This window comes from Oncorhynchus mykiss, chromosome 9 (genome assembly GCF_057628025.1).
Source record: "Oncorhynchus mykiss isolate SJ-2025 chromosome 9, ASM5762802v1, whole genome shotgun sequence".
Classification (NCBI taxonomy): Eukaryota; Metazoa; Chordata; class Actinopteri; order Salmoniformes; family Salmonidae; genus Oncorhynchus; species Oncorhynchus mykiss.
The window spans coordinates 45,384,187-45,410,050 of NC_143030.1; the positions used below are offsets into that span (position 1 = coordinate 45,384,187).

General features: G+C 48.5%; 1 protein-coding gene across 2 annotated transcripts in view; it reads left to right on the forward strand.

Moving 5' to 3' along the window:
* Positions 1–25,864, forward strand: part of LOC110532072 (semaphorin-3B) — a 68,715-nt gene that overhangs the window by 35,675 nt on the left and 7,176 nt on the right. The window contains exons 1-7 of one of the 2 annotated variants that reach the window (XM_036987987.2): positions 6,788–7,147; positions 11,903–12,286; positions 13,268–13,425; positions 16,743–16,805; positions 23,887–24,006; positions 24,226–24,319; positions 24,559–24,678. In XM_036987987.2, coding sequence (XP_036843882.1) covers positions 12,118–12,286; positions 13,268–13,425; positions 16,743–16,805; positions 23,887–24,006; positions 24,226–24,319; positions 24,559–24,678 — 724 coding nt within the window. In that variant the 5' untranslated portion in view covers positions 6,788–7,147; positions 11,903–12,117. Of the gene's footprint in view, positions 1–6,787; positions 7,148–11,902; positions 12,287–13,267; positions 13,426–16,742; positions 16,806–23,886; positions 24,007–24,225; positions 24,320–24,558; positions 24,679–25,864 lie in introns of those variants that run through there. The other variant, XM_036987986.2, reaches the window with a different exon arrangement.

Sequence of the window (25,864 nt, forward strand, 5' to 3'; positions counted from 1 at the left end):
GCACTGTTGCACTGCTACAAATCCTCAGCATAGCTTTACAGTGTGCTTTAGGCATTTTCTACACGGATAGTTCTCACTGTGTGTTTCAATGTGTGGCTGTATGTCATTCTGACTGTATGGCAGCTGGTTATCCCTTAGGTTAAGCTGACAGAATGACTTTCACATACTTCACGTGTGTGCGTGTGTGTGTGTGTGCGTGTGTGTGTGTGTGTGTGTGTGCGTGTGTGTGTGTGTGTGTGCGTGTGTGTGTGCGTGTGCGTGTGCATGTTTCTGCTCCTATCAGGGCCACAGTGTTTGGCCTGGACGAGAGAGGGAGAGGGCAGAGGGAGGTTTGGAAGTTCATCACCCTCCCAGATGGAATTAAATACATTAGGTGAACAAGAGAAGGAGAGAGAGAGAGAGCAAGAGTAGAGAGAGCGAGAGAGAGAACACTTTCCAGCTTCTTAGATGGATGTGGAAAAAATAAGTGGAGGGAGGGAGAGATGAAGGAAGAAACAGTGATAGGGAAGAGAAAAGAAAGAGAGAAGAGAGAGAGAAAGAAAGGGAGAGAGAGAATGAGAGAGAGAAAGACAAAAAAATACACCACGAAAGAGAGGAAGAGAGAGAGAGAGAGGGAGAGAGAGAGAGAGAGAGAGAGAGAGAGAAGAGAGAGAGAGAGAGAGAGAGAGAGAGAGAGAGAGAGAGAGAGAGAGAGAGAGGAGAGAGAGAGAGAGAGAGAGAGCTCTCCCAACCTGCCTGCCTCAGTGTGGCCTCAACATCTCCAGCCCATAATCCTGTGAGAAATGCAGCAGGGCTTCATGGGAGGAAATGAAAGAGCGAGGAGACAGAGTTAGCTGGGCTGAGGCTGCCATATTAGCATCATTTCACCTGGGGAGGCCTGCTGAGAGTTGCTGTCAATCAAACATAATCCCATCTCATGGAGGTGCCAGAGCCGAAGGGTGGGTAGTGGAAGGTGTACGTGCTTGCTAGCGCACGTGTGTATGTACCCACTTATACACTCAGTGGCGAGTTTATTAGGTACATTAGGTACCCATCTAGCACCGGGTCAGACCCCACTTTGTCTCCGGAATCAAGGGACCTAACGTGTGCCACGAAAACATTTCCCATGCTATTCCACCATTGCCACCAGCCTGTATCGCCATGGACTCATGCTGCGTACGCCAAATCCTGACTCTGCCGTCAGGATGACGCAGCAGGAACTGGGATTCGTCGGACCAGGCAATGTTTTTCCACTCCTGAATTGTCTAGTGTTGGTGATCGTGTGCCCACAGGAACTGTTTCTTCTTGTTTTTAGCTGATAGGAGTGGTTGTCTGCTGCAATAGCCCATCTGTGATAAGGACCGACGAGTTGTGTGTTCTGAGATGTCGTTCTGCGCTCCAGGCTGGGTCGTTTCTGAGATACTGGAACCGACAATCAGACCACGCTCAACGTCGCTTAGGTCACTCGTTGTGCCCATTCTAACGTTCAATCAAACAGTAACTGAACGCTGTCAAACAGTAGTCTGATTCACTGTCTGCAGGAGCGAACAACATATTTGTGAATGAGGTGGTATACCTAATACAATTGTGTGTCTCCTGTGGGTGGTAAGAGTTGAACATCCCTCTTAGGTGATTTCCCATGTTTCGTCTCCGATCCCCGTCAGATCAAGATGCCGTCATCACCTGCTGCAGGGCCCTGTGCTTCAGAGAGAGAGGAGCAGCCAGCTGCATATTTAACCATCAGTTGTGGGAAATGAGGGAGATCTTTGAACCACATTCCAGAGGGGACCTGCCACATTTCACACCCCTGTGACTGTGAATATTTAGGAGGGTGGAGGAAGGTAGGGTTGGGGTTGGTTGAGGGTAGAGGCTGGGGGGAGGGGGGTCGTGACACTAAGCCCCTGTTATGTTCAGCACCCACCCCAGAGCCTGAACACATCGAAGGGGATGGGGATGAGCCCCCACCCCAGGCTGACCCTGTCCCCTGCTAACTGGGGGATTATCCCTGTGGTGGACACTGGGACCAGACTGGGCTCAGGGGCCCCTGGCATACTGTAGATGACCCCCAGGATACCCACATCATGGCAGAGAGATTGAGAGATGGAGAGCGTGGGGAGTGGAGAAAGTAGAAGCCTAGAGGGAGCTGAACAGTGAGAGATGAGGAAAGTGAGAGTTCATATGGGCAGTTACCGCCTTTTATAGCTAACGTTGTCAATGGATCGCGAATGAAAACAGAGGAAGAATTGTGGCTCCAGGTTAAAATCTGTGTCAAGGCAGCGCACACACTCAGTCACGTCACATTATCGTTACAACACTGAGCACTCTGTCTGTTTAATCCTTCAACCCTCCCTGGGCGGTAGTGACCTCATCTCATTTGTTTTCTGTGCCCTGGCTCTGGCCGTAATAAAACAGGCACAGATAAACGCCCCGAGTCATTTATGACCGGGCCTTTGGCCTGCCTGTCTGCTTGAATGGCCCAGTGTCAACCAATCAGTGTCGCTCTGTGTCCTGGGCCAATCAGGCGTGGGTGTTGTGATGAGATAATGCGAGGTTACACAGCTGCCTGAATGACTGCGGTCACCACGGTGCTGATGATCCACTTAGTCCAATAAATCGTTTTATGTCGTGTTGCCCTGTCCGCAGAGCTCACGGACGTTAGCCACGGCTTAGCTAGCCGCTCCTGGCAGCCATATTTGGGAAACGGTCCTCGAGCGCAACTGGTGTCCCTTCCGGCCTCTGCCCTCCTTCTCTTCTTCCTCTGCCCTCTCTCTGCCCTCCCTCTACACCTCTGTGTACTTATGCACGCAAGCCTATATATAAATAGCTGATTACTATTTCAATTATTTGTTTGATGGCCAAATCACCCACAAGCCCTCATTGCCCCCTTGGTCATCCTGCTGGCATTTGCTATTGTGAATTTCACAGGCGTCTGAACATGACTGTATGAGGGATGCCATAAGGAAGGACAGTCCAGCTATATGCAAGCTGTACTTATTGCCATAAATGTTGTTGTTATTGGAGCTAAATGACTAAACTCATAATACTTAGCTACCGGCGTCCTTATATTTTGGAATGCGCGTTAGAACCCCTTTTCCATCATTCTAAATGTGACAGTAGTATATTTCCGTATGTACTGTATATATTCCGCAACAAAGCCTCCTTCACTCACGCCGCCAAACATACCCTAGGAAAACGGACTATCCTACAGATCCTCGACTTTGACGATGTCATTTACAAAATAGCCTCCAACACTCTACTCAGCAAACTGGATGCAGTCTATCACTGTGCCATCCGTTTTGTCACCAAAGCCCCATATACCACCCACCACTGCGACCTGTACGCTCTAATCGGCTGGCCCTCGCTACATATTCGTCGCCAGACCCACTGGCTCCAGGTCATCTATAAGTCTTTGCTAGGTAAAGCTCAGCCTTATCTCAGCTCACTGGTCACGATAACAACACCAACCCGTAGCACGCACTCCAGCAGGTATATCTCACTGGTCATCCCCAAATCCAACACCTCCTTTGGCTGCTTTCCTTCCAGTTCTCTGCTGCCAATGACTTGAACAAACTGCAAAAACCGTTGAAGCTGAATACTTATATTTCCCTCACTAACTTTAAACATCAGCTATCCAAGCAGCTAACTGATCACTACAGCTGTACATAGCCCATCTGTAAATAGCCCATCCAATCTACCTACCTCATCCCCATATTGTTTTTATTTACTTTTCTGTTCTTTTGCACACCAGTATTTCTACTTGCACATCATCATCTGCACATCTATCACTTCAGTGTTAATTTGCTAAATTGTAATTACTTGCTACTATGGCCTATTTACTGCCTTACAACCTCACGCCATATTCACACCCTGTATATAGACTTTCTTTTTTTTCTCTATTGTGTTGTTGACTGTACGCTTGTTTATTCCATGTGTAACTCTGTGTTGTTGTTTGTGTCGCACTGCTTTGCTTTATCTTGGCCAGGTCGCAGTTGTAAATGAGAACTTGTTCTCAACTAGCCTACCTCGTTAAATAAAGGTGAAATGTAAAAAAATATATATACATTTTTTTTTTACAGTTGTGATGTAATCCAACGGATCCTTCTAGCCCGTGACCTTTGGGTCATTTTGATCAGACTGTATTATAGCTTGTATATTGTGTTTATTTTTGTAGGTATTTATTTTATTCATATATCTACTTTTTTATTTTTTATTTCTCGTTTGTATTCATTTTGTACGATTTAGTATAACTACGTTGTTGAGGAAGAGCTTGCTGGCAAGTACTGTTTACACCGACTGTATCCTTTGCACGTGACCAATAAATTCCGATTTGATTTGATTTGACCTATTTCTAGACATAATCACATGATTACCGTCCACTATCCACAAGAATCCTAGCAGCCTATCCACATAGCCAGCCAATCAGGCATCACATGTCAGATTATGGTGCTCGGTCTTTTCATTCAGGGAGGTTGTGTTCCAAACGTGTTACTGTACAGTACTTGTGAGTAAGTGCTGCTACTGGGAGAGTGGATGAGCTGTGGTGCTTGGAACAACACGGCCAGGCGAGGTGTTTGTTTTTTTTGTTGGGAAGGGACTGACTGACTGGAGGAGTCTTGTTGTGCGTTATGTTGCGCACGTGTGACGTGCTGGGAGGACAGGGAGACTTAATTAGCTGTGACGGTAACCTCAACTCAACGCAGCGTTGACTCTCGCACAACCCCACTGGTAAAAAACAAGCTGTGTGATTTATAAACAGAGATTCCTTTTCCAATCCAACACCAGACATTCTTTTAGACTGGATACAGTTAACCAGTAAGGTTGAGACAATTGAATAGAGAAACAAGGCACTATTGGTCAATTTCACAGCACATACACTCTTAGAAAAAAATGGTTCCAAAAGGGTTCTCCGGGTGTCCCCATAGGAGAGCCCTTTTTGGTCCCAAGGAGAGCACTTTTTGGTTTTACATAGAACCCTTTTTGGTTCCATGTAGAACCCTCTGTGGAAAGGGTCCTACATGGAACCCAAAAAGGTTCTACGTGGAACCAAAAAGGGCTATAGGATGACTATAGGAGGACTATAGGATGGTTATAGGATGACAATAGGATGACTATTGGTTGGCTACAGGATGGTTATAGGATGGTTATAGGAGGACTATAGGCTGGTTATAGGAGGACTATAGGATTGCTATAGGATGGCTATAGGATGGTTATAGTGTGGCTATAGTATGGTTATAGGATGGTTATAGGAGGACTATAGGATGGATATAGGATGGCTATAGGATGGTTATAGGATGGTTATAGGAGGACTATAGGATGCTTATAGGATGGTTATAGAATGGTTAAAGGAGGACTATAGGATGGCTATAGGATGGTTATAGGAGGACTACATGATGGTCATAGGAGGACTATAGGATGGCTATAGGATGGATATAGGACTATAGGATGGCTATAGGAGGACTATAGGATGGTTATAGGATGACTATAGGATGGTTATAGGATGGCTATAGGAGGACTATGAGTGGTAATAAGATAGGTTTATGATGTAGTTGGCAGAAGGACAACAAGACAACAGGGGACCCAAAGTCCCTCTCACCAGGGAGGGGTTGCCATGGCCACAGAGAGGGGTCAGGAGGGCGCCCATCAGGGGGTTCATTGGTCCAGAGACAGAGGGGCAGGACAGGGGCGGAGGGGAAGGGGCATCTTTGTGCCTGCTCTCTCCTCCCTTTGTCCCTCATACCATCAGCGGGGGGGCTGCACCTGGCAACCCTCCCTGGCACTCTGCCAGACCCTCCTTCTCACACACACACACACACACACACACACACACACAGACGCACACACGCAAACTAACACACAAGCTCAAACACAAGCTCACACACACACACACACACACACACACACACACACACACACACACACACACACACACAGACACACACACAGACACACAGACACTGCCTGGCCCCAGGCGGCTCAGAGAGGAGCAGACATATCTCATCAGATGTGCTAGGCATTCTTGAATATACCTGCGTGTGCTTGTGTGTAACAGGGGACCCAAACGTACGCACCTAGACACTAGTGGATAGTATACCATATACACGTCTTCAGTAGTAGTAGGAGCCCTACTCGTGATACCTGCGTATGACTACTGTAGGAAGTATTCGTCTTCCCTGTGTGTATGGGACGTGCCAATCTACCATGTATGTGTGCGGTGGTCTCGATCTAAAATAAGATCTGACTCGTAGACAGACGGTTTGGACCTGGCTTTGTGGTCCCCTCCTATCAGTCCAGTTAGCTGTGTGTATACGGGCTGCATGCGTTGTGAGCCGTGTACAAACGGTGCACATCTTCAGCCCTGGATTGCTAAGATATCAAGAGTAGAACTCCCCTCCTGCCTCTCTCTCACTTCTCCCACACTCACCCAACAACAGAGCATTTCCCTGCCCCTTTCCCCTTCACTCCTCTTAACTCCCACCTTTTCTTCGCTCACCCCCCCCCCCCTTCTCTCTCACTCTTTATCTCTCTCGCTGCTCTTGAATTAAGTCCATTATTCTTGTCCACCTCTCACCCGGAGTCCCTGTGCACGGGCTCTGTTCCTCTTCATAGTGAAGTGTATAGTGGAGAGGTATGCTTTTCTGAGTGGACTGCAGTGCTTGCTGCTCCTGCTGACTCTTGGAATACTGGGCCTGGCTTCGTCTCATCTCTTCACCCACCAGCCTTGCCTGCATTGACTCACTGGATTCCCCCCCCCCCCCCCCCGCCCCCAGCTTTTATAGCATCTTTCTTTTGCTGTCCCGCCCCTGCGGCTGGTACACCTACTGTTTCAGCGAGGACTCTACCTTTACCATTCTGTCGGTTCTTCTGAAGGATTTTCTTATCCCACCTCTGGGGTTTGTGTGGATTCCATACAGTGTATCGGAGAGTGTGTGGGGGTATGTGTACATGTGTGTGAAATGGTGTAAACGACAGTGTGTGTGAATGAGTCAATAAGTGTGTATGCGCACCGAGAAACAGAAGGAGGAGCACAGATTTTGGTCCTGGAATAGAGAGACAACCTGTTGGAAAGTAGTGTTGAGGACGTATCCATGGGACACGTTGTGCTTTGGACCATTACTGGGTCAGGTGGACGCTGAGAGGGAATGCGGTTGCCCTGGATACAGAAGGAGAGGTGAGTTCCTTTGGGGGAATTTAGGGCTTTGGACTTCCTCCACTCAGACAGCTAAAGTTTGCTACTCTCTGAGTGTGTCCAAGCTTGGCCAAATGTCTGGGATCCAGACACCAATCAGGCACCAGCCAGGAGCCCCTGGCTCCCTGCATCTCTCCACTCATCCTCCCTACCTCTCTCCGCTCAGCCTCCCTGGCTCTCTCTCCCCTCTCTCCCTCCTGCATTCCTGACTCTAGTTCCCCTCTTTGCCCCCAGCCTCCCTGCCTCTCTCCCCTCATCCTCCCTGCCTCTCTCCCCTCATCCTCCCTGCCTCTCTCCCCTCAGCCTCCCTGGCTCTCTCTCCCCTCATCCTCCCTGCCTCTCTCCCCTCATCCTCCCTGCCTCTCTCTCCCCTCATCCTCCCTGCCTCTCTCCCCTCAGCCTCCCTGGCTCTCTCTCCCCTCAGCCTCCCTGGCTCTCTCTCCCCTCAGGGCAGATACACAGGAGAAAAAGCCGCCAGTCACCGTCCGTCAGGCTTTCTGTGTCACTCTCTCTCCTCCTAAACCTCTTCATGTGAGTGCTGCCTTTTCCCTGCTTTCTGTTCCTCTGCTTGTATTTACTCCTGCGCAGGAGGCTAAGGCTACAGGCTGTTGGTCGGGGGCCAGCCAAACTCTTTCCTCAAAGAACAATCGGCTCCCCCCCCCCCCCCCCCCAGGCAGTCGGGCTGAAATACACGGTACAACATTAACTGTGTTCTGCTCACTCCCTCCCTGCTCTCTTTCCTCTATTGTGTTTAGTCACACCTCTCGTTGTGTTGGGCCTCGGGTTAACAGTTTTTTGTATTGATTTAGGATTGGTACCAGTTTGACCTCCCTTTTTCATACATCTCTTGCCTGAAGGAGGGACTTTGTCCCTGTCTTTTCTATTTTGGGTGTTTTTGACAGTACAGCACGTCCTTCTTCCCAATTGAGTCTCCCTCCCTTTCTAACCTCTCTCTCTCTCTCTCTCTCTCTCTCTCTCTCTCTCTCTCTCTCTCTCTCTCTGTTTTTAATCCACAGCTCTTGGCAGGGGCTGCTTCATGCGGCTTCGTGGCTTATTGAAGCTGAAATGAATACAAGTGTCAGGCGGCTATAGGCTTTCATTAAGATGCATTGTGGTGTGTGTGGGGGGAGCTCAGAGCTCAGGGCGGATGTGTTGTAGTGCTTCAAGGGGCCGACAATAGTACCCTTCAACTGATAGGAGCTTAAGGAGACAATGGGACCCGGCCTCTCCTTTATATCTCAGGACAGGAGTTGAAGTACTTTGCTTCTGCCCCCTCCCTTTCACTCTGTATGTGCCCGTGCACATGCGTGTGTGTGTGTGTGTGTGTGTGTGTGTGTGTGTGTGTGTGTGTGTGTGTGTGTGTGTGTTTTACTACGGACCCTACCCTCCCTTTCAATGATGCCATCTCTGCAGTCTACTCATTAACATCTAAGTTGCCACTCCTTTAAACACGTAGCACATATTCATGGGCAATGCTTCCGCTGTGGCAGATGTTCTGTGGTGTATCTATACACAAGAGTGTCAGACCCGTACAGATCCACACAGAGAGGTTCCCTGCATAACTTAGACGTAGCTGAGTGCGAGTAGAGTACTCTGTGTGGGAGCCAATGGGTTATTTCTGGGCCCTCTCTTGTCGGCTCGGCTCGGCTCTGGGAGCTGAATTCATACTCTGCTGTGCTGAGACCATACACTGACTCCTGCACTAATATAGGACTGTGAGCTACTGGGACTCCGATACAGGACTGAGATATTTGACTGTAATATTGGACTGATGATATAGCACTGAGATATAGGACTGAGATATAGTACTGTGATATCGGACTGTGATACAGGACTGTGATATTGGACTGTGTTATAGGCCTGTGATATAGGACTGTGATACATGACTGAGATAGAGTATTGTGATATAGGATTGTGATACAGGACTGATATATACCACTGAGATATAGTACTGTGATATAGGACTGTGATACAGGACTGTGATATAGGACTGAGATATAGGACTGTGATATAGGACTGAGATATAGCACTGACAAACAGGACTATGATACAGGACAGTGATATAGCACTGAGATATAGAACTGAGATATAGAACTGAGATATAGAACTGAGATATAGGACTGTGATATAGGACTGTGATATAGCACTGAGATATAGAACTGAGATATAGAACTGAGATATTGCACTGACATACAGGACAGTGATATAGCACTGAGATATAGAACTGAGATATAGAACTGAGATATAGAACTGAGATATAGAACTGAGATATAGGACTGTGATATAGGACTGTGATATAGCACTGAGATATAGCACAGAGATATAGGACTGTGATATAGGACTGTGATACAGGACTGAGATATAGCACTGAGATACAGGCCTGAGAGCTACTGGGACTCAGATACGGGCCTGTGTGTTCATCTGCTCTCCAGTGTTCTGGGACTGTCTCGGAGCTTCGTTATATAGAGAGGTCTGGGGTGATGTATAAGGTAATGGAAGGCAGGCAGACCCTCCATGGACCTGTATCAACACTGTCCTCAGAGAGACGAGGGTACGCTCAGAGAATGTGACAGATTCTAAATTTTAAAAATGTATGACTGCAGCAAAAACCTGTCAGGCAGCCTGAAAAACAGTGTTTGTGTGTGTGTGTGTGTGTGTGTGTGTGTGTGTGCGTGTGTGTGTGCGTGTGTGTGTGTCTTTGTGTGCCTCTGCGGACTTGAAGGCTTGCTGAGTGGATAATAGAGAAAAATTCAGAATAATATTCCACCTCCCAACAATCCCTTCCCCATCTCTGCTGCAGCAAGACACACACACACACACACACACACACACACAGACACACACACACACACGTGCTCTCCATCCCTCCCATCGGTTAAACACTCTGTACTGGGACCACACTCCCTGCCTACCCCCCTAAGGTCAAAGGTCTACCACCTGTGTAAGCCAAGCCTGATGGGGTTGGCTTAGGGGGCATCACTCTAACAGAAAGTAACAGGTAGAGCCAGAGATCCAGTGATTCAGAGTTCAGGTCCACATTAGTCCGGTTGATGACTTCAATATGTCCTGGCTACTGGTGATGATTCCCGTGGGAACTAGATAAGAGCAGCAGATGACCGTGTGCTGGAAGCATGAGGCCACCGACCGTCCATCTCCCTGGGGGGCAGGGGCCCCACTTGTGATTTAACATCCTCCTCACTGACCCACAGAGAGACTGGAGCTCCTCAGAACTGCACACTATTGAGTTTCCTCCTCTCGCTCTTTCTCCCTCTGAACCCACCGCCGTACTGCTCATCGATAGAGAGAGGGGAATGGAGAGAGAGAGAGAGAGAGAGAGAGAGAGAGAGAGAGAGAGAGGGGAATGGAGAGAGAGAGAGAGAGACAGAGAGAAGGATGGAGCGATAGGGAGAGGCAGAGAGGCAGATAGAAGGAGAAAAAGATGGAGTGTGACATGGAGAAAGAATGAGAAGGAGAACGACAGAGAGAGTCACACTGTATTAGTGAAGGTGTGCCGGCAGGGAGGTTACTGAGGTTCTGTAATGAAGTAGGCTGCAGTATGTTCACTGAAATAAATGCTGTCAGAGGAAAAAGAGGTGAAAGATTTTGGCTGTGTGTGTGTGTGTGTGTGTGTGTGTGTGTGTGTGTGTGTGTGTGTGTGTGTGTGCGCGTGCTTGTGTGTGTGTGTGTGTGTGTGTGTGTGTGTGTGTGTGTGTGTGTGTGTGTGTGTGTGTGTGTGTGTGTGTGTGTGTGTGTGTGTGTGTGTGTGTGCGCGCGTGTGAGCTTGTGCTTGTGTGGACGTTTTTAACTATTCTTGTAGGGACCAGAAGTCCCCACATGAATAGTAAACGAACCAACATTTGACCAACTGGGGACATTTTGTTAGTCCCCACAAGGTAAATTGCTGTTTCAACAGGGGGTGTAGGGTTAAGGATAAGAATAGGTGTTAGAATTACGTTAAGGGTTAGGGTTCGGAGCTAGGGTTAGTTTTAGTGTTAGGGTTAAGGTTAGGGTAAGAGTACGGGTTGGGGTTAGGGGTTAAGGAAAATAGGATTTTGAATGGGACTGAATTGTGCCCCCCCCATAAGATTAGCTGTACAAGACTGTGTGTACATGTGTGTGTGCATGTGAGTGTGGAAGTTCATACACTGTAAGGCTGTGAGAATGTGTACTGTACAGTATGTGTGTCACATGCTAGAAGCCTGGTAAGCTACTGTCTATACACACACATATCACATTAAGCACCCAATCACTTTGACCAGCCTGTTCATCTGCAGTGCACTTCATTAGTGCTGGCCGGTAATGGGGAGGAGTCAGTTTGGATAGCAGAGACAGAGAGGAATGAGAAGACAATATGCCATCCCAGCCAGGGTTTGGCACTGCCACAGAGCGGGCGCTTGTGTTGGAGATTAAACCGGGCATGGCACTGGGCCACCCCACATATCTCACCCCACATGTCTTTCAGGGGCCCTCCACCCCTTCCAGCTCCCCCGTCCTCCTAACTCCCTACCCCCATAAAGGTGACCGGGGCTGGGTGTTTGATGGGCCTGGGATGGCGTCCTGTAATGTGAAGCGATTACAGCTGGTCTTTGTAGAAGCTTTAACAGGAGTGGTCTTGGGCATCAGCCATTAGCCTCTCTGGCTAAAATTACCTCCTGGTGCTAGGAGGGAAGGGGAGGCAGTGATCTCCGTTGCCCGGCCTGCTTTTTAACGAGTCCCTCTCTACTTGGTTATTTTTAGGTTCCAGTGCCACTGTGAGAAGCTTTTTCAGTCCCGTTGGAGCTGAGAGGTGTGCAGTACGACAGACGCAGAACGGGGGAACGCCACACAACGCCCCGAAGGCTGACATCCGTTTTGGAGAGGAGAGCGACGACAACTAGCCGTCTGTTGTTACGACAACAACCAGACCCATTTCAACCCGAGGCGTGCCAGGCTAGTGCCAACCCCAGGACACCATGATGATGGCAGTGACGATGATGACGACGTGGGGCTCCCTGCTCCTCGTGGCCTCCCAGGTCTCATCCAGCGGAATCCCCAAGACCAGCGCCTCCTCTTCACCCTCCTTCTCCTCACACCCATCCTCCTCTTCCTCATCCTCCCCTCGCATGAAGCTCTCCTACAAAGGTAAGGGAACATCAGCAACAACTTTGAGAGTATCCTCCTCGGTACCCCCAGGCCCTGCTACGCTCCAGCTCTAGAGGCATGTCCTTTTCACAAACACCTCGGATGCGTTTATGAGCATGTGCGGTTACTGTTGTTCCTGACCGGGCTCACTGGAGCGGTGTTGGGTTCTGTCTCCTGAGCGGCATCAACGTAAGGTCGGCAGATCGATGACGATCAAACTCACACAATCTAGGCCCTTTTCCTTCATGCTCAGAACACAAATGCAACAGTGGAGAGAGAGAGAGAGAGAGAGAGAGAGAGAGAGAGAGAGAGAGAGAGAGAGAGAGAGAGAGAGAGAGAGAGAGAGAGAGAGAGAGAGAGAGAGAGAGAGAGAGAGAGAGAGAGAGAGAGAGAGAGAGAGAGAGAGAGAGAGAGAGAGAGAGAGAGAGAGAGAGAGAGAGAGAGAGAATTTAAATTGAGAGCGATGTAAGTCCAGCAGGAAAGTAGCTACTGTAGTCTTGCTCATCTCCGGTGACACAGGCCCATGCCATTAAACCATGGGGTATCCCCGTCTCCACGGTTACAGTGGAACACTCACAGGGTTCCCCAGCCTAGAGAGGAGATTAGGGATAGGCATGAGGAGAGGAAAGGAAAGGAAAGGAAAGGAAAGGAGGCTTCACTCCTCTAGATCTTATAAGCCCCACTCAGCCCGGCTGAGACAGCTGATTCTAAAGCTGTAACAAAGACCATTCTGACTACTGAAACCACTGCCCTGACTTGACCCTGGCAGTAGAGACAAATAATAAAACATGTTATATGGACTTGTATAAAACTGCATGACTTTTGGATAATATTGGGTCTCATTTATCAACATAAGTGTTGGAAAAGTTGCTCTTATGAAAAACACTTAAATGCCATGGCGTATGAACGTTTGACTGTAGACATCTTGTATTGTCTTAACGTAATGTGTGTATAACTCGCCGCGGGTGTGTTGTGTTTCAGAGCTGCAGCAGTTCCACGGCGTGCGCCGGTTCGAGCTGGAGCGTTCATGCTGTTTCAGCGCCCTGTTGCTGGACGAGGAGAGGGGACGGCTCTTCGTGGGCTCACGCAACTTCCTGCTGTCACTCAGCCTGGATAACATTGCCAAGCAGGAGCACAAGGTCAGTCTGCCTGTCAGTCAATGGATCAGTTAACGGTGTGCTATGTGAATGTGTTCACACGAGCAATAGTGAATGTCATCATTTTGATATTTTCATGATACTCAACAAATGTTTTGGCAGGAATATTTCTGTTGTTTGACATACATATGGATGGTTCCACGATCCAGTGTGTAGAGAATATGATGCTATGATAACGTTCAGATGTCTTTGTTGTGGTAGATGATGGTATGGATGAGATAGGGCTCTGAGCCACGCTGTGTTATGGTGACTCAGCGGTGATTTAGCACGTCAGAGCTGTGGTGACAGACCGATGGATCTCATCTCACTCTCATCCACTCAGGGCAGAGATTGGGGTCAGGGGGTTAACATGGTGATTTGGGGGGGGGTCACACAATCTCTGATAACCTGTCAACACCTCTCTGTCCCACACACGCACACGCACGGGCACGCGCTGAGGCAGACACACACACACACACACACACACACACACACACACACACACACACACACACACACACACACACACACACACACTGCTGTCCTCTGATGCCTGATGTTTCCCATTACAGGACAGGAAAAGGTTAGTAACTGATTATTTCCGTAGTGGTCCTCTATTATGTTTTGGATGAGATAACTAGCCTCAGATTTACCAGCACCTGATAGACTGAATAGGGTAACACACAGACTTTAACACAACCTGTCCATTGACATATGAATCACAGACCCTAACATGGACGGACACGCACGTGGACACATGCATACACAGACATGCAAACACACCCACACAGACACACACAAAGACACACACACACACATACAGTTGAAGTCGGAATTTTACATACACCTTAGCCAAATACATTTAAACTCAGTTTTTCACAATTCCTGACATTTAATCCTAGTAAAAATGCCCTGTCTTTATTTTAAGAATGTGAAATGTCAGAATAATAGTAGAGAGAATGATTCAATTCAGCTTTTATTTATTTCATCACATTCCCAGTGGGTCAGAAGTGTACATACACTCAATTAGTATTTGGTAGCATTGCCTTAAAATTGTTTAACTTGGGTCAAACGTGTCGGGTAGCCTTCCACAAGCTTCCCACAATAAGTTGGGTGAATTTTGGCCCATTCCTCCTGACAGAGCTGGTGTAACTGAGTCAGGTTTGTAGGCCTCCTTTCTCGCACACACTTTTTCAGTTCTTCCCACGAATGTTCTATGGGATTGAGGTCAGGGCTATGTGATGGCCACTCCAATACCTTGACTTTGTTATCCTTAAGCCATTTTCCACAACTTTAGAAGTATGCTTGGGGTCATTGTCCACTTGGAAGACCCATTTGCGACCAAGCTTTAACTTCCTGACTGATGTCTTAAGATGTTGCTTCAATATATTCCCAGAATTTTCCATAATGCCATCTATTTTGTGAAGTGCACCAGTCAGCAAAGCACCCCCACAACATGATGATGCCACCCCTGTGCTTCATGTTTCGGATGGTGTTCTTCGTCTTGCAAGCATCCCCCTTTTTCCTCCAAACATAACAATGGTCATTATGGCCAAACAGTTCTATTTTTGTTTCATCAGACCAGGGGACATTTCTCCAAAAAGTACAATCTTTGTCCCGATGTGCAGTTACAAGCCGTAATCTGGCTTTTTTATGGCTGTTTTGGAGCAGTGGCTTCTTCCTTGCTGAGCGACCTTTCAGGTTATGTCGATATAGGGCTCGTTTTACTGTGGATATAGATAATTTTGTACCTGTTTCCTCCAGCATCTTCACAATGTACTTTACTGTTGTTCTGGGACTGATTTGCACTTTTCGCACCAAAGCACGTTCATCTCTAGGAGACAGAATGTGACTCCTTCCTGAGTGGTATGACTGCTGAGTGGTTCCATGGTGTATATACTTGTGTACTATTGTTTGTACAGATGAACGTGGTACTTTCAGGTGTTTGGAAATTGCTCCCAAGGAGGAACCAGACTTGTGGAGGTCTACAATTTTTTTTTTGAGGTCTTGGCTGATTTTTTTTGATTTTCCCATGATGTCAAGCGAAGAGGCACTGAGTTTGAAGGTAGGCCTTGAAATACATCCACAGGTACACCTCCAATACACCTCCAAATGGCTCAAATGTTCTGGAATTTTCCAAGCTGTTTAAAGGCACAGTCAACTTAGTGTATTTAAACTTCTGACCCACTGGAGTTGTGATACAGTGAGTTATAAGTGAAAAATGCCTTGTGTCATGCACAAAGTAGACAAAACTATAATTTGTTAACAAGTCATTTGTGGAGTGGTTAAAAAACGAGTTTTAATGACTTCCGACTTCAAATGTACATGTAAGTCACTAACCCATACCCTATAACTGACCTAACGTGCACCCTTTAACCCTACACTGTACAAGGTCTGTACGCTCTTGCAGGCCAGAGAAATGTGAGTGCAGAGAAGATTGTTTGACTCTGTTGATTTGGTGTGATGTGATTTACAACGTGTTTTCACACTGGGACATGTGGCTCGCCTCCTGTCATTACAGCTGTTTTGGCCCCTGGTCGTGTGCTTTTTTACGGTGTGACATGTGGATTCTCGGCTCCACCATGGTGGCGGAGACGGGGAGAAAAAAGGAAGAGGTGGGGAGGACGAGTGATAGAGAGGGGGAGAGATAGAGGAGAGATATAGAGGAGAGATAGAGGAGAGATAGAGGAGAGATAGAGGAGAGAGAGGAGGAGAGATGGAGGAGAGATAGAGGAGAGATAGAGGAGGAGAGATGGAGGAGAGATAGAGGAGAGATAGAGGAGAGAGAGGAGGAGAGATGGAGGAGAGATAGAGGAGAGAGAGGAGGAGAGATGGAGGAGAGATAGAGGAGAGATATAGAGGAGAGATAGAGGAGAGATAGAGGAGAGATAGAGTAGAGATAGAGGAGAGAGAGGAGGAGAGATGGAGGAGAGAAAGAGGAGAGATATAGAGGAGGAGAGATAAAGGAGAGGAGAGAGAGAGAGGAGAGATAGAAAGGAGGAGATGTAGAGGAGAGGAGAGATAGAGAGATATAGATGAGAGGAGAGATGTAGAGGAGTGATAGAGAGGAGGAGAGATAGAGAAGAGGATAAATAGAGAAGAGATGGAGAGATAGAGGAGAGGAGAGATAGAGAAGAGGAGAGATAGAAGAGATGAGAGATGGAGAGATAGAGGAGAGACAGAGAAGAGGAGGAAAGCTCCTTTAGAAACATTCCCCTGAGGGTGGCAGGCGGGCCTGTTCCTGCTCGAGGTCGCGACCCCAGACATACCTCCATCCTGCTGCCTCCCTTGACCCCTGACCTCTGACCTCTGTGTTTCAGATCTACTGGCCGGCCCCTGTGGACTGGAGGGAGGAGTGTAACTGGGCAGGAAAGGACATCAACGTGAGTGACAAACGCTGATACTATTACTGCAATTGAAATACTTTCTTTTTAGCTTTTAAAATACTTTCCAAAGTCCTGTTTATCATGATATACTGAATCTCACGGAGACACTGAGGATGCAGGACTTCTCAGACGGAACTAAACCAGCTTCCCAACACCACTCTCATTCAGTATCACCACCCAGCTAAAGCCGCAGTGTATCCAGACACATCTCACACTGATTTCCCAATCCTCCTTTTGTCTTTCAACCAGTCATATAGAGAGGAAGTGGTAGTCACCGCAGTGTGTGCTATGTTCCAGTGAACTACTGTAAAGGGTTGGTAGACTGGGCTGTTTGTGTTGTCTGGCCCTGGGGCCTTAGCACTCCTTCCTCTGGGTGCAGGGCAGGGTAGGGCTCCACTGACCCACCCTACAAAGTCCTCAGGCCACCAAAATGTACACTTTACACACTCATCTATCTCCCTCACTGGAAGCTAATTGTGTATCAGTATGTGAGTGTGTATGTATGTATTCACGTGCAGTATATGCATGTTAGTTTGTTTGCGTGGATGTGCTTGGTGGTATGTGTGTGTGTGGCTGTGTGTGTGTGTGCGTGCGTGTGTGTGTGCATGTGTGTGTGTGTGTGTGCGTGCGTGCGTGCGTGTGTGTGTGTGTGTGTGTGTCAGTCATAACTAACCATGTCGAGGATCACTATGTAATACAACCAAGATACCAAAGGGGACAGTTGATGTCAGACAGAAAGGCAACAGTGGATAGGGAGGAGGGAGGAGGGGGATAGAGGGAACACGAAGACAATGTGGTGGAGACAGGAGGAGAGAACTCAGTCATGTTTTACAGTAAGAGAGTGACACTGACGGTACCTAGTACACTGACGGTACCTAGTACACTGACGGTACCTAGTACACTGGAGCTCTGTGAGAACCAGGGTAGAGAGATCATCCAGGAAACTTCTTTCATTAAGTGAATGGCTAAGAATGATACGGTTCACAGTGGCAGACTGCTCCCATGTTGACGGAGGTGGAACCACTTTACAGTAGAAGGAAATAGATCGAGTTTAAATTTTAAAAAATAAAAATCACAAATCACAAAACATAATAAAAATCACAAAACACATAGGTTACTTCTGGCAGTTTGGCTGGCTAATTATTTTGCCGTTCCACAATCTCACCGAAGCCAGGTAGCATCCATTCTCCTAAGCAATTGCCAAATGAATCCCATGTTTTCCAGACAGTATATACAGTGCCTTGCGAAAGTATTCGGCCCCCTTGAACTTTGCGACCTTTTGCCACATTTCAGGCTTCAAGCATAAAGATATAAAACTGTATTTTTTTGTGAAGAATCAACAACAAGTGGGACACAATCATGAAGTGGAACGACATTTATTGGATATTTCAAACTTTTTTAACAAATCAAAAACTGAAAAATTGGGCGTGCAAAATTATTCAGCCCCCTTAAGTTAATACTTTGTAGCGCCACCTTTTGCTGCGATTTCAGCTGTAAATCGCTTGGGGTATGTCTCTATCAGTTTTGCACATCGAGAGACTGAACTTTTTTCCCATTCCTCCTTGCAAAACAGCTCGAGCTCAGTGAGGTTGGATGGAGAGCATTTGTGAACAGCAGTTTTCAGTTCTTTCCACAGATTCTCGATTGGATTCAGGTCTGGACTTTGACTTGGCCATTCTAACACCTGGATATGTTTATTTTTGAACCATTCCATTGTAGATTTTGCTTTATGTTTTGGATCATTGTCTTGTTGGAAGACAAATCTCCGTCCCAGTCTCAGGTCTTTTGCAGACTCCATCAGGTTTTCTTCCAGAATGGTCCTGTATTTGGCTCCATCCATCTTCCCATCAATTTTAACCATCTTCCCTGTCCCTGCTGAAGAAAAGCAGGCCCAAACCATGATGCTGCCACCACCATGTTTGACAGTGGGGATGGTGGGTTCAGCTGTGTTGCTTTTACGCCAAACATAACGTTTTGCATTGTTGCCAAAAAGTTCAATTTTGGTTTCATCTGACCAGAGCACCTTCTTCCACATGTTTGGTGTGTCTCCAAGGTGGCTTGTGGCAAACTTTAAACGGCACATTTTATGGATATCTTTAAGAAATGGCTTTCTTCTTGCCACTCTTCAATAAAGGCCAGATTTGTGCAATATACGACTGATTGTTGTCCTATGGACAGAGACTCCCACCTCAGCTGTAGATTTCTGCAGTTCATCCAGAGTGATCATGGGCCTCTTGGCTGCATCTCTGATCAGTCTTCTCCTTGTATGAGCTGAAAGTTTAGAGGGACGGCCAGGTCTTGGTAGATTTGCAGTGGTCTGATACTCCTTCCATTTCAATATTATCGCTTGCACAGTGCTCCTTGGGATGTTTAAAGCTTGGGAAATCTTTTTGTATCCAAATCCGGCTTTAAACTTCTTCACAACAGTATCTCGGACCTGCCTGGTGTGTTCCTTGTTCTTCATGATGCTCTCTGCACTTTTAACGGACCTCTGAGACTATCACAGTGCAGGTGCATTTATACGGAGACTTGATTACACACAGGTGGATTGTATTTATCATCATTAGTCATTTAGGTCAACATTGGATCATTCAGAGATCCTCACTGAACTTCTGGAGAGAGTTTGCTGCACTGAAAGTAAAGGGGCTGAATAATTTTGCACGCCCAATTTTTCAGTTTTTGATTTGTTAAAAAAGTTTGAAATATCCAATAAATGTCGTTCCACTTCATGATTGTGTCCCACTTGTTGTTGATTCTTCACAAAAAAATACAGTTTTATATCTTTATGTTTGAAGCCTGAAATGTGGCAAAAGGTCGCAAAGTTCAAGGGGGCCGAATACTTTCGCAAGGCACTGTACCAGAACTGTTGGCTAGGACTGCAGGCTAAGCAGTCTGACAGAAAGGCGGCAGTCGTTGAAACAGATCGAACTGGTCCGTTGTGACCTGTTTTTACTGGCTGTGTGAAGTGAGCGCGGTATATTACTCTGACGCTTAATGAGCTGAGCTGGTGGGTGTTTCGACGGCATTGGGCTGTGAGAGGAAAACGGAGCCTGTTTTGTCTCGATGAAAGAGGGAGAGAGAGAGAGAGAGAGAGGACAAAGAGACTCCTGGTCTGGGCCATAAAAATAAATAAGTGTCTTTGTTTCTCTGGGAGCGGTCTAGCGCAGGAGAGCATGAGGGGAAAAGGGGACATGTAGAGAAAGAGGGAAGGAGAGAAAGAGAGAGAACTTCAAAATTCACAGTAACAATTGTGTCTTCCCTGCCCTCCAGAGACACACACATCACTATAATTAGGGTCAAGAGTGAGGTCACCGTGTGTGTGTGTGTGTGTGTGTGTGTGTGTGTGTGTGTGTGTGTGTGTGTGTGTGTGAATCTCTCATGTGACAGACCTCATAGTCAGCTAAACTCAACACCACCCTGAGAGCTTATGGAGTCACACAGACAGACAGGCAGACACACACACACACACACAGACACACACACACCGTCTATACCACAGGCCACCTTTTTTTCCTAAGTCAAATAAAGCCCAAGACCTTTCAAAATGAATCATAACCTCACCTCTATCTTTAGCAGAATGAATTAAAGAGAAAGAGAGAGAGAGGACAAACAGCTGTGTTTCATCCTCCACGGTGCATTCAGACCCCCCCCCACGTCCTATCAGTGATGCTCAGCGTAGTCAGACTGTGGCTTTACTTAAACACCAAGGACAGAGCCTAGACCCAGGAGACCAGATAATGGCTTTCACTCTGACACTGCCTAAGTCACACAGATACACACACACACACACACAACCTGGCAGCGATATCAGCCCAGATGAAAGAGGAGAGGGAGAGGAAAGAAGAGAAGGAAAGAGAGAGGAGAGGAGAGGAGAGGAGTAGTAGTAGTGAGGGGTAGTCATCTCTCTCTCTCTCTCTCTCTCTCTCTCTCTCTCGCTCTACTCCCTTCATCACATGACCACACATCAAGGCTTCCCTCCATCTGCCCACCGGGCGTGTGTGTGTCACTGGGGTAGGGAGTGTGGGTAGGGTAGGGAGTGCGGGTAGGGTAGGGTGGTTTGATAGGGAAAAGGTGGCGGGGTGTGCAGCGCATTAAAAGATGGTGTGGAGAGGTACCCCCCTTATTGGATAAACAGAGGCCGGTTTCTTAACCCTCCAGGCTCTGTGGAAGCCCCTTGCTCCAGGGCAGAAGGGCTGTGTGTGTCTGGGCTAATGGGGCAGAACTCCGGTTAGCCGACAGGGCCAGGCTTGGCTGCAGCGTCACTGGGCACACAACGGTGTCTGTCACTCACTAGGGCAGGGCAGCCAGCCAGGGATATAGACTGAATAAAGAAAACAGAGACATGTCTGGTTAACAGAAAATTACATGTTTGAACTGCGGCTCAACATCAAACACTCACAGGCAGGCTTAAAGTTTAGTGACACGCACTCGCACACACACACACGCGCACACGCACACACACACACACTCACACACACACTCACACACACACACACACACACACACACACACACACACACACACACGCATGCACGCACACGCACGCACGCACGCACACACACACACACACACACACACACTTGCCGATGATACGTGGACTACTCAGTGTGTTATATTTAGTAAGGTGAAAAGGCTCCTCAGATGTTTTTCCTCTCAGCATAAATCCTCTAGCTGAAGGATACAGGCTTTATAAACCTTCAGGTTGACCTAGAGGGACGCTGACACTGGCTGATCACAGAGAACAGGACCGAATCAGACACAAAGTTCACGTATTTGCAGACAAGGAGTGGATCCAGTGAACAGCAGGACTTGGGCAAACAGAGACACTGACAGAAAGGCCAGTCGACACACACGAGCGAGAGAAGAGACATCTCCACGGCGCCGTGCCAGATCTCTCTGTAAACCTCGTCTCCGATGTTCCCCGGTGGTCCAGAGGGATGAGGGGCGAAACCTGACTCTGGAGAGACGGATGTGATGTGTGTGTGTGTGCGTTCGTACGTTCTGTGTGTGTCTCTGTGTGCGTGGTTCAGTAGCTGGTGTCTGGGGGGGGGGGGGACCAAGGACCTGCTCTGAGAAACAGAGAGTGAAAAAGAAAGAGGGGAACGTTGGGCTGGATGGCCCCATGGATAATTACATTAGGGGAGTGGAGAACAGAACAGCTGGTGCCGCGCTGAGGGACAGAATGAAGGGAAGAGGGTAGGAGGAGGGGGGTGGTTGTTAACCTCGATTGTTAACCTCTCTGAATGTCTCAATCAGAGGTAAAGGCCTTGGTCAGTCTGGTAGGGCTAAACGGGGGTGTATGGGGTAATATGGGGTCATATTAAACCTCTTCTCCTTAGCCCTCCCTGTGTGTGGCTCAGTCACGACATGTAACTCAGGGCCCATTGTGCTGTGTGTTCCACCCTGCCTACCCTCTCTGCTCTGGGCCTGCGGATCCAACTTTGTAGGAACCCTGCTATGCTCCAGCGAGGGGCCATTTTGGGGGCGACAGGCCAGTGAGGGGTAGTCACCGTCAGGGGTTGTCACCGTGAGGGGTAGTCACCGCCAGGGGTCGTTGCTGTGAGGGGTAGTCACAGTCAGGGGTTGTCACCGTGAGGGGTAGTCACCGTCAGGGGTAGTCACCGTCAGGGGTAGTCACCGTGAGGGGTAGTCACTGTGAGGTGTAGTCACCATGAGGGATAGTCACCGTGTGGGATAGTCACTGTCAGGAGTCGTCACTGTGAGGGATAGTCACCCTCAGGAGTCGTTGCTGTGAGGGGTAGTCACTGTCAGGGGTAGTCACCGTGAGGGGTAGTCACCGTGAGGGGTAGTCACCGCCAGGGGTCGTTGCTGTGAGGGGTAGTCACAGTCAGGGGTTGTCACCGTGAGGGGTAGTCACCGTCAGGGGTAGTCACCGTCAGGTGTAGTCACCATGAGGGATAGTCACCGTGTGGGATAGTCACTGTCAGGAGTCGTCACTGTGAGGGATAGTCACCCTCAGGAGTCGTTGCTGTGAGGGGTAGTCACTGTCAGGGGTAGTCACCTTGAGGGGTAGTCACCGTGAGGGGTAGTCACCGTGAGGGATAGTCACTGTCAGGGGTAGTCACCGTGAGGGATAGTCACCCTCAGGAGTCGTTGCTGTGAGGGGTAGTCACTGTCAGGGGTAGTCACCGTGAGGGGTAGTCACCGTCAGGGGTAGTCACCGTGAGGGGTAGTCACCGTCAGGGGTAGTCACCGTGAGGGGTAGTCACCGTCAGGGGTAGTCACCGTGAGGGGTAGTCACCGTGAGGGGTAGTCACCGTCAGGGGTAGTCACCGTGAGGGGTAGTCACCGTGAGGGGTAGTCACCGTCAGGGGTAGTCACCGTGAGGGGTAGTCACCGTGAGGGGTAGTCACCGTGAGGGATAGTCACTGTCAGGGGTAGTCACCGTGAGGGGTAGTCACCGTCAGGGGTAGTCACCGTCAGGGGTAGTCACCGTGAGGGGTAGTCACCGTCAGGGGTAGTCACTGTGCCCAGGTTCCCCTCTCAGCTGCTCCCTTCTGCTTCTTTTTAGGTCTGCTCGTCATTCCCCTACCTCTCCTCTCCTCTTCTCTCCTCTCCTCTCCCCTCTTCTCTTCTCTTCTCTCCTCTCTTCTTCCTCTCTTCTCCTTTCTCATTTCCTCTTCTCTCCTCTTCTCTCCTCATCTCCTCTCTCATCTCTTCTCTTCTCTTCTTTCCTCTCCCTCTCCTCTTTCATCTGGGCTGATATCGCTGCCAGGAAGCCACTCAGTTATAACTAACCATGGTCCACTGATGACCAGGATCACTATGTAATACAACCAAGAAGGGGACAGTTGGGGACAGTTGATGTCAGACAGAAAGGCGAAAGTGGATCTGAGGATAGGGAGGAGGGAGGAGGGAACACAAAAACAATGTGGTGGAGACAGGACGAGAGAACCCAATCATGTTTGTACAGGCAGACAGTGTACGGTACGTGAAGAATGCCCGTCGTTGAATGTGTTGTGAAGGTGTAACGTCAAGGTTTAACGAGGGGATGCTGGTAGCTGACGGGAGAAGGGACATTGTTAAACCGCTGTGTTCGGATGTGTTCGCATTGCAGACAGACTGTGTGAACTACGTGAAGATGGTCCACCACTACAACCGCACTCACCTGTACACCTGTGGAACCGGAGCCTTCCATCCCACCTGCGCCTTCGTAGAGGTGGGACAGAAGATGGAGGTAAGAGACACACACACACACACACCTCCAGCTCATCTGCCCTCCTACTATTCCCTGGCTCTCTTTGTTTCATCCACACAGTAGAGACCATGTAGGAGCAGCTATCTGAGCTCAATCTGTGTGTCTACGGCTGTACTCAGCCCTGTAACCCCATCTCCTCCTACACACTGCCCCCCCCCCCCCCCCCCCCCCCCCCCCCCCTTTCTCTCTTGCCTCCAGGACCACGTGTTCAGGATCGACCCGTCCAAAATGGAGGATGGGAAAGGGAAGAGTCCATACGACCCCCGTCACCCTGCAGCCTCGGTGCTGATAGGTGAGCCCAGCCCCTCAGTCCCCCTCTCCGACGGAGTCGGTGGAAGTTGCTAATAGAGAGTCAAATCCTTTTCCTCCTCCTAACGGTTTAGAATGGGAAGTAGCCAGGTTAATCTGATCCTAGATCAGAGGTCCCTTTGGTGGTTCTAAATGGCACTGCAGTCACTTACACAGGTAGCATAGCAACTTCATGTTGTCCATAGCAACCTCATGTTGTCGTCCTCTCCTCCCGTCTCCAAGGTGACGAGCTGTATGCGGGCGTGGCCACTGACCTCATGGGTAGAGACTTCACCATCTTCCGCAGTCTGGGGGGACGACCCTCCATTCGCACCGAACAACACGACTCACGCTGGCTCAACGGTGAGTGTGTGTGTGTGTTTGTGTTTGTGTTTGTGTGTGTGTGTGTGTGTGTGTGTGTGTGTGTGTGTGTGTGTGTGTGTGTGTGTGTGTGTGTGTGTGTGTGTGTGTGTGTACTGTATGTCAAAGTGTGTGTGTGTACTGTATGTCAAAGTGTGTGTGTGTACCTATGTAAGTTAGTGTCGCGGATACTTTTCGGAAAATTCCTATGAGAGCACATTTGTCAGCATATCTCGGCCCTTGTCTGATTGTGTCTGTATCATGCGGTGCACTTGGAAAGTATTCAGACCCTTTGCTATGCGACTCGAAATTGAGCTCAGGTGCATCCTGTTTCCATTGATCCTCCTTGAGATGTTTCTACAACTTGATTGGGGTCCACCTGTAGTAAATTAAATTGATTGGACATGATTTGGATCGGCACACAACTGTCTATATAAGGTCCCACAGTTGACAGCGCATGTCAGAGCAAAAACCAATCCATGAGGTCGAAGGAATTGTCCATAGAGCTCAGAGACAGCTCTGGAGTTCTAGAGTTCCTCTGTGGAGATGGGAAAACCTTCCAGAAGGACAAGAATCTCTGCAGCACTCCACCAATCAGGCCTTTATGGTAGAGTGGCCAGTCGGAAGCCACTCCTATGTAAAAGAAACAAGATTCTCTGATCTGATGAAACCAAGACCTCTTTGGCCTGAAAACCAAGCGTCACATCTGGAGGAAACCTGGCACCATCCCTACAGTGAAACATGGTGGTGGTGGCAGCATCATGCTGTGAAGACGTTTTTTAGAGGCAGGGACCAAGGGAAAGATGAACAGAGCAAAGCACAAATAGATCCTTGATGAAAACCTGCTCCAGAGCGCTCAGGACCTCAGACTGAGGCGTAGGTTCACCTTCCAACAGGACAACGACCCTACGCACACAGCCAAGACAACTTAGGAGTGGCTTTGGGACAAGTCTCTGAATGTCCTTGAGTGGCCCAGCCAGAGCCCGGACTTGTACCCGATTGATCATCTCTGGAGAGACCTGAAAATAGCTGTGCAGCGACGCTCCCCGTCCAACCTGACAGAGCTTGAGAGGATCTGCAGGGAAGAATGGGAGAAACTGCAGGGAAGAATGGGAGAAGCTTGTAGCGTCATACCAAAGAAGACTCGAGGCTGTAACTGTTTTTATTTGCAACAATTTCCAAAAACCTG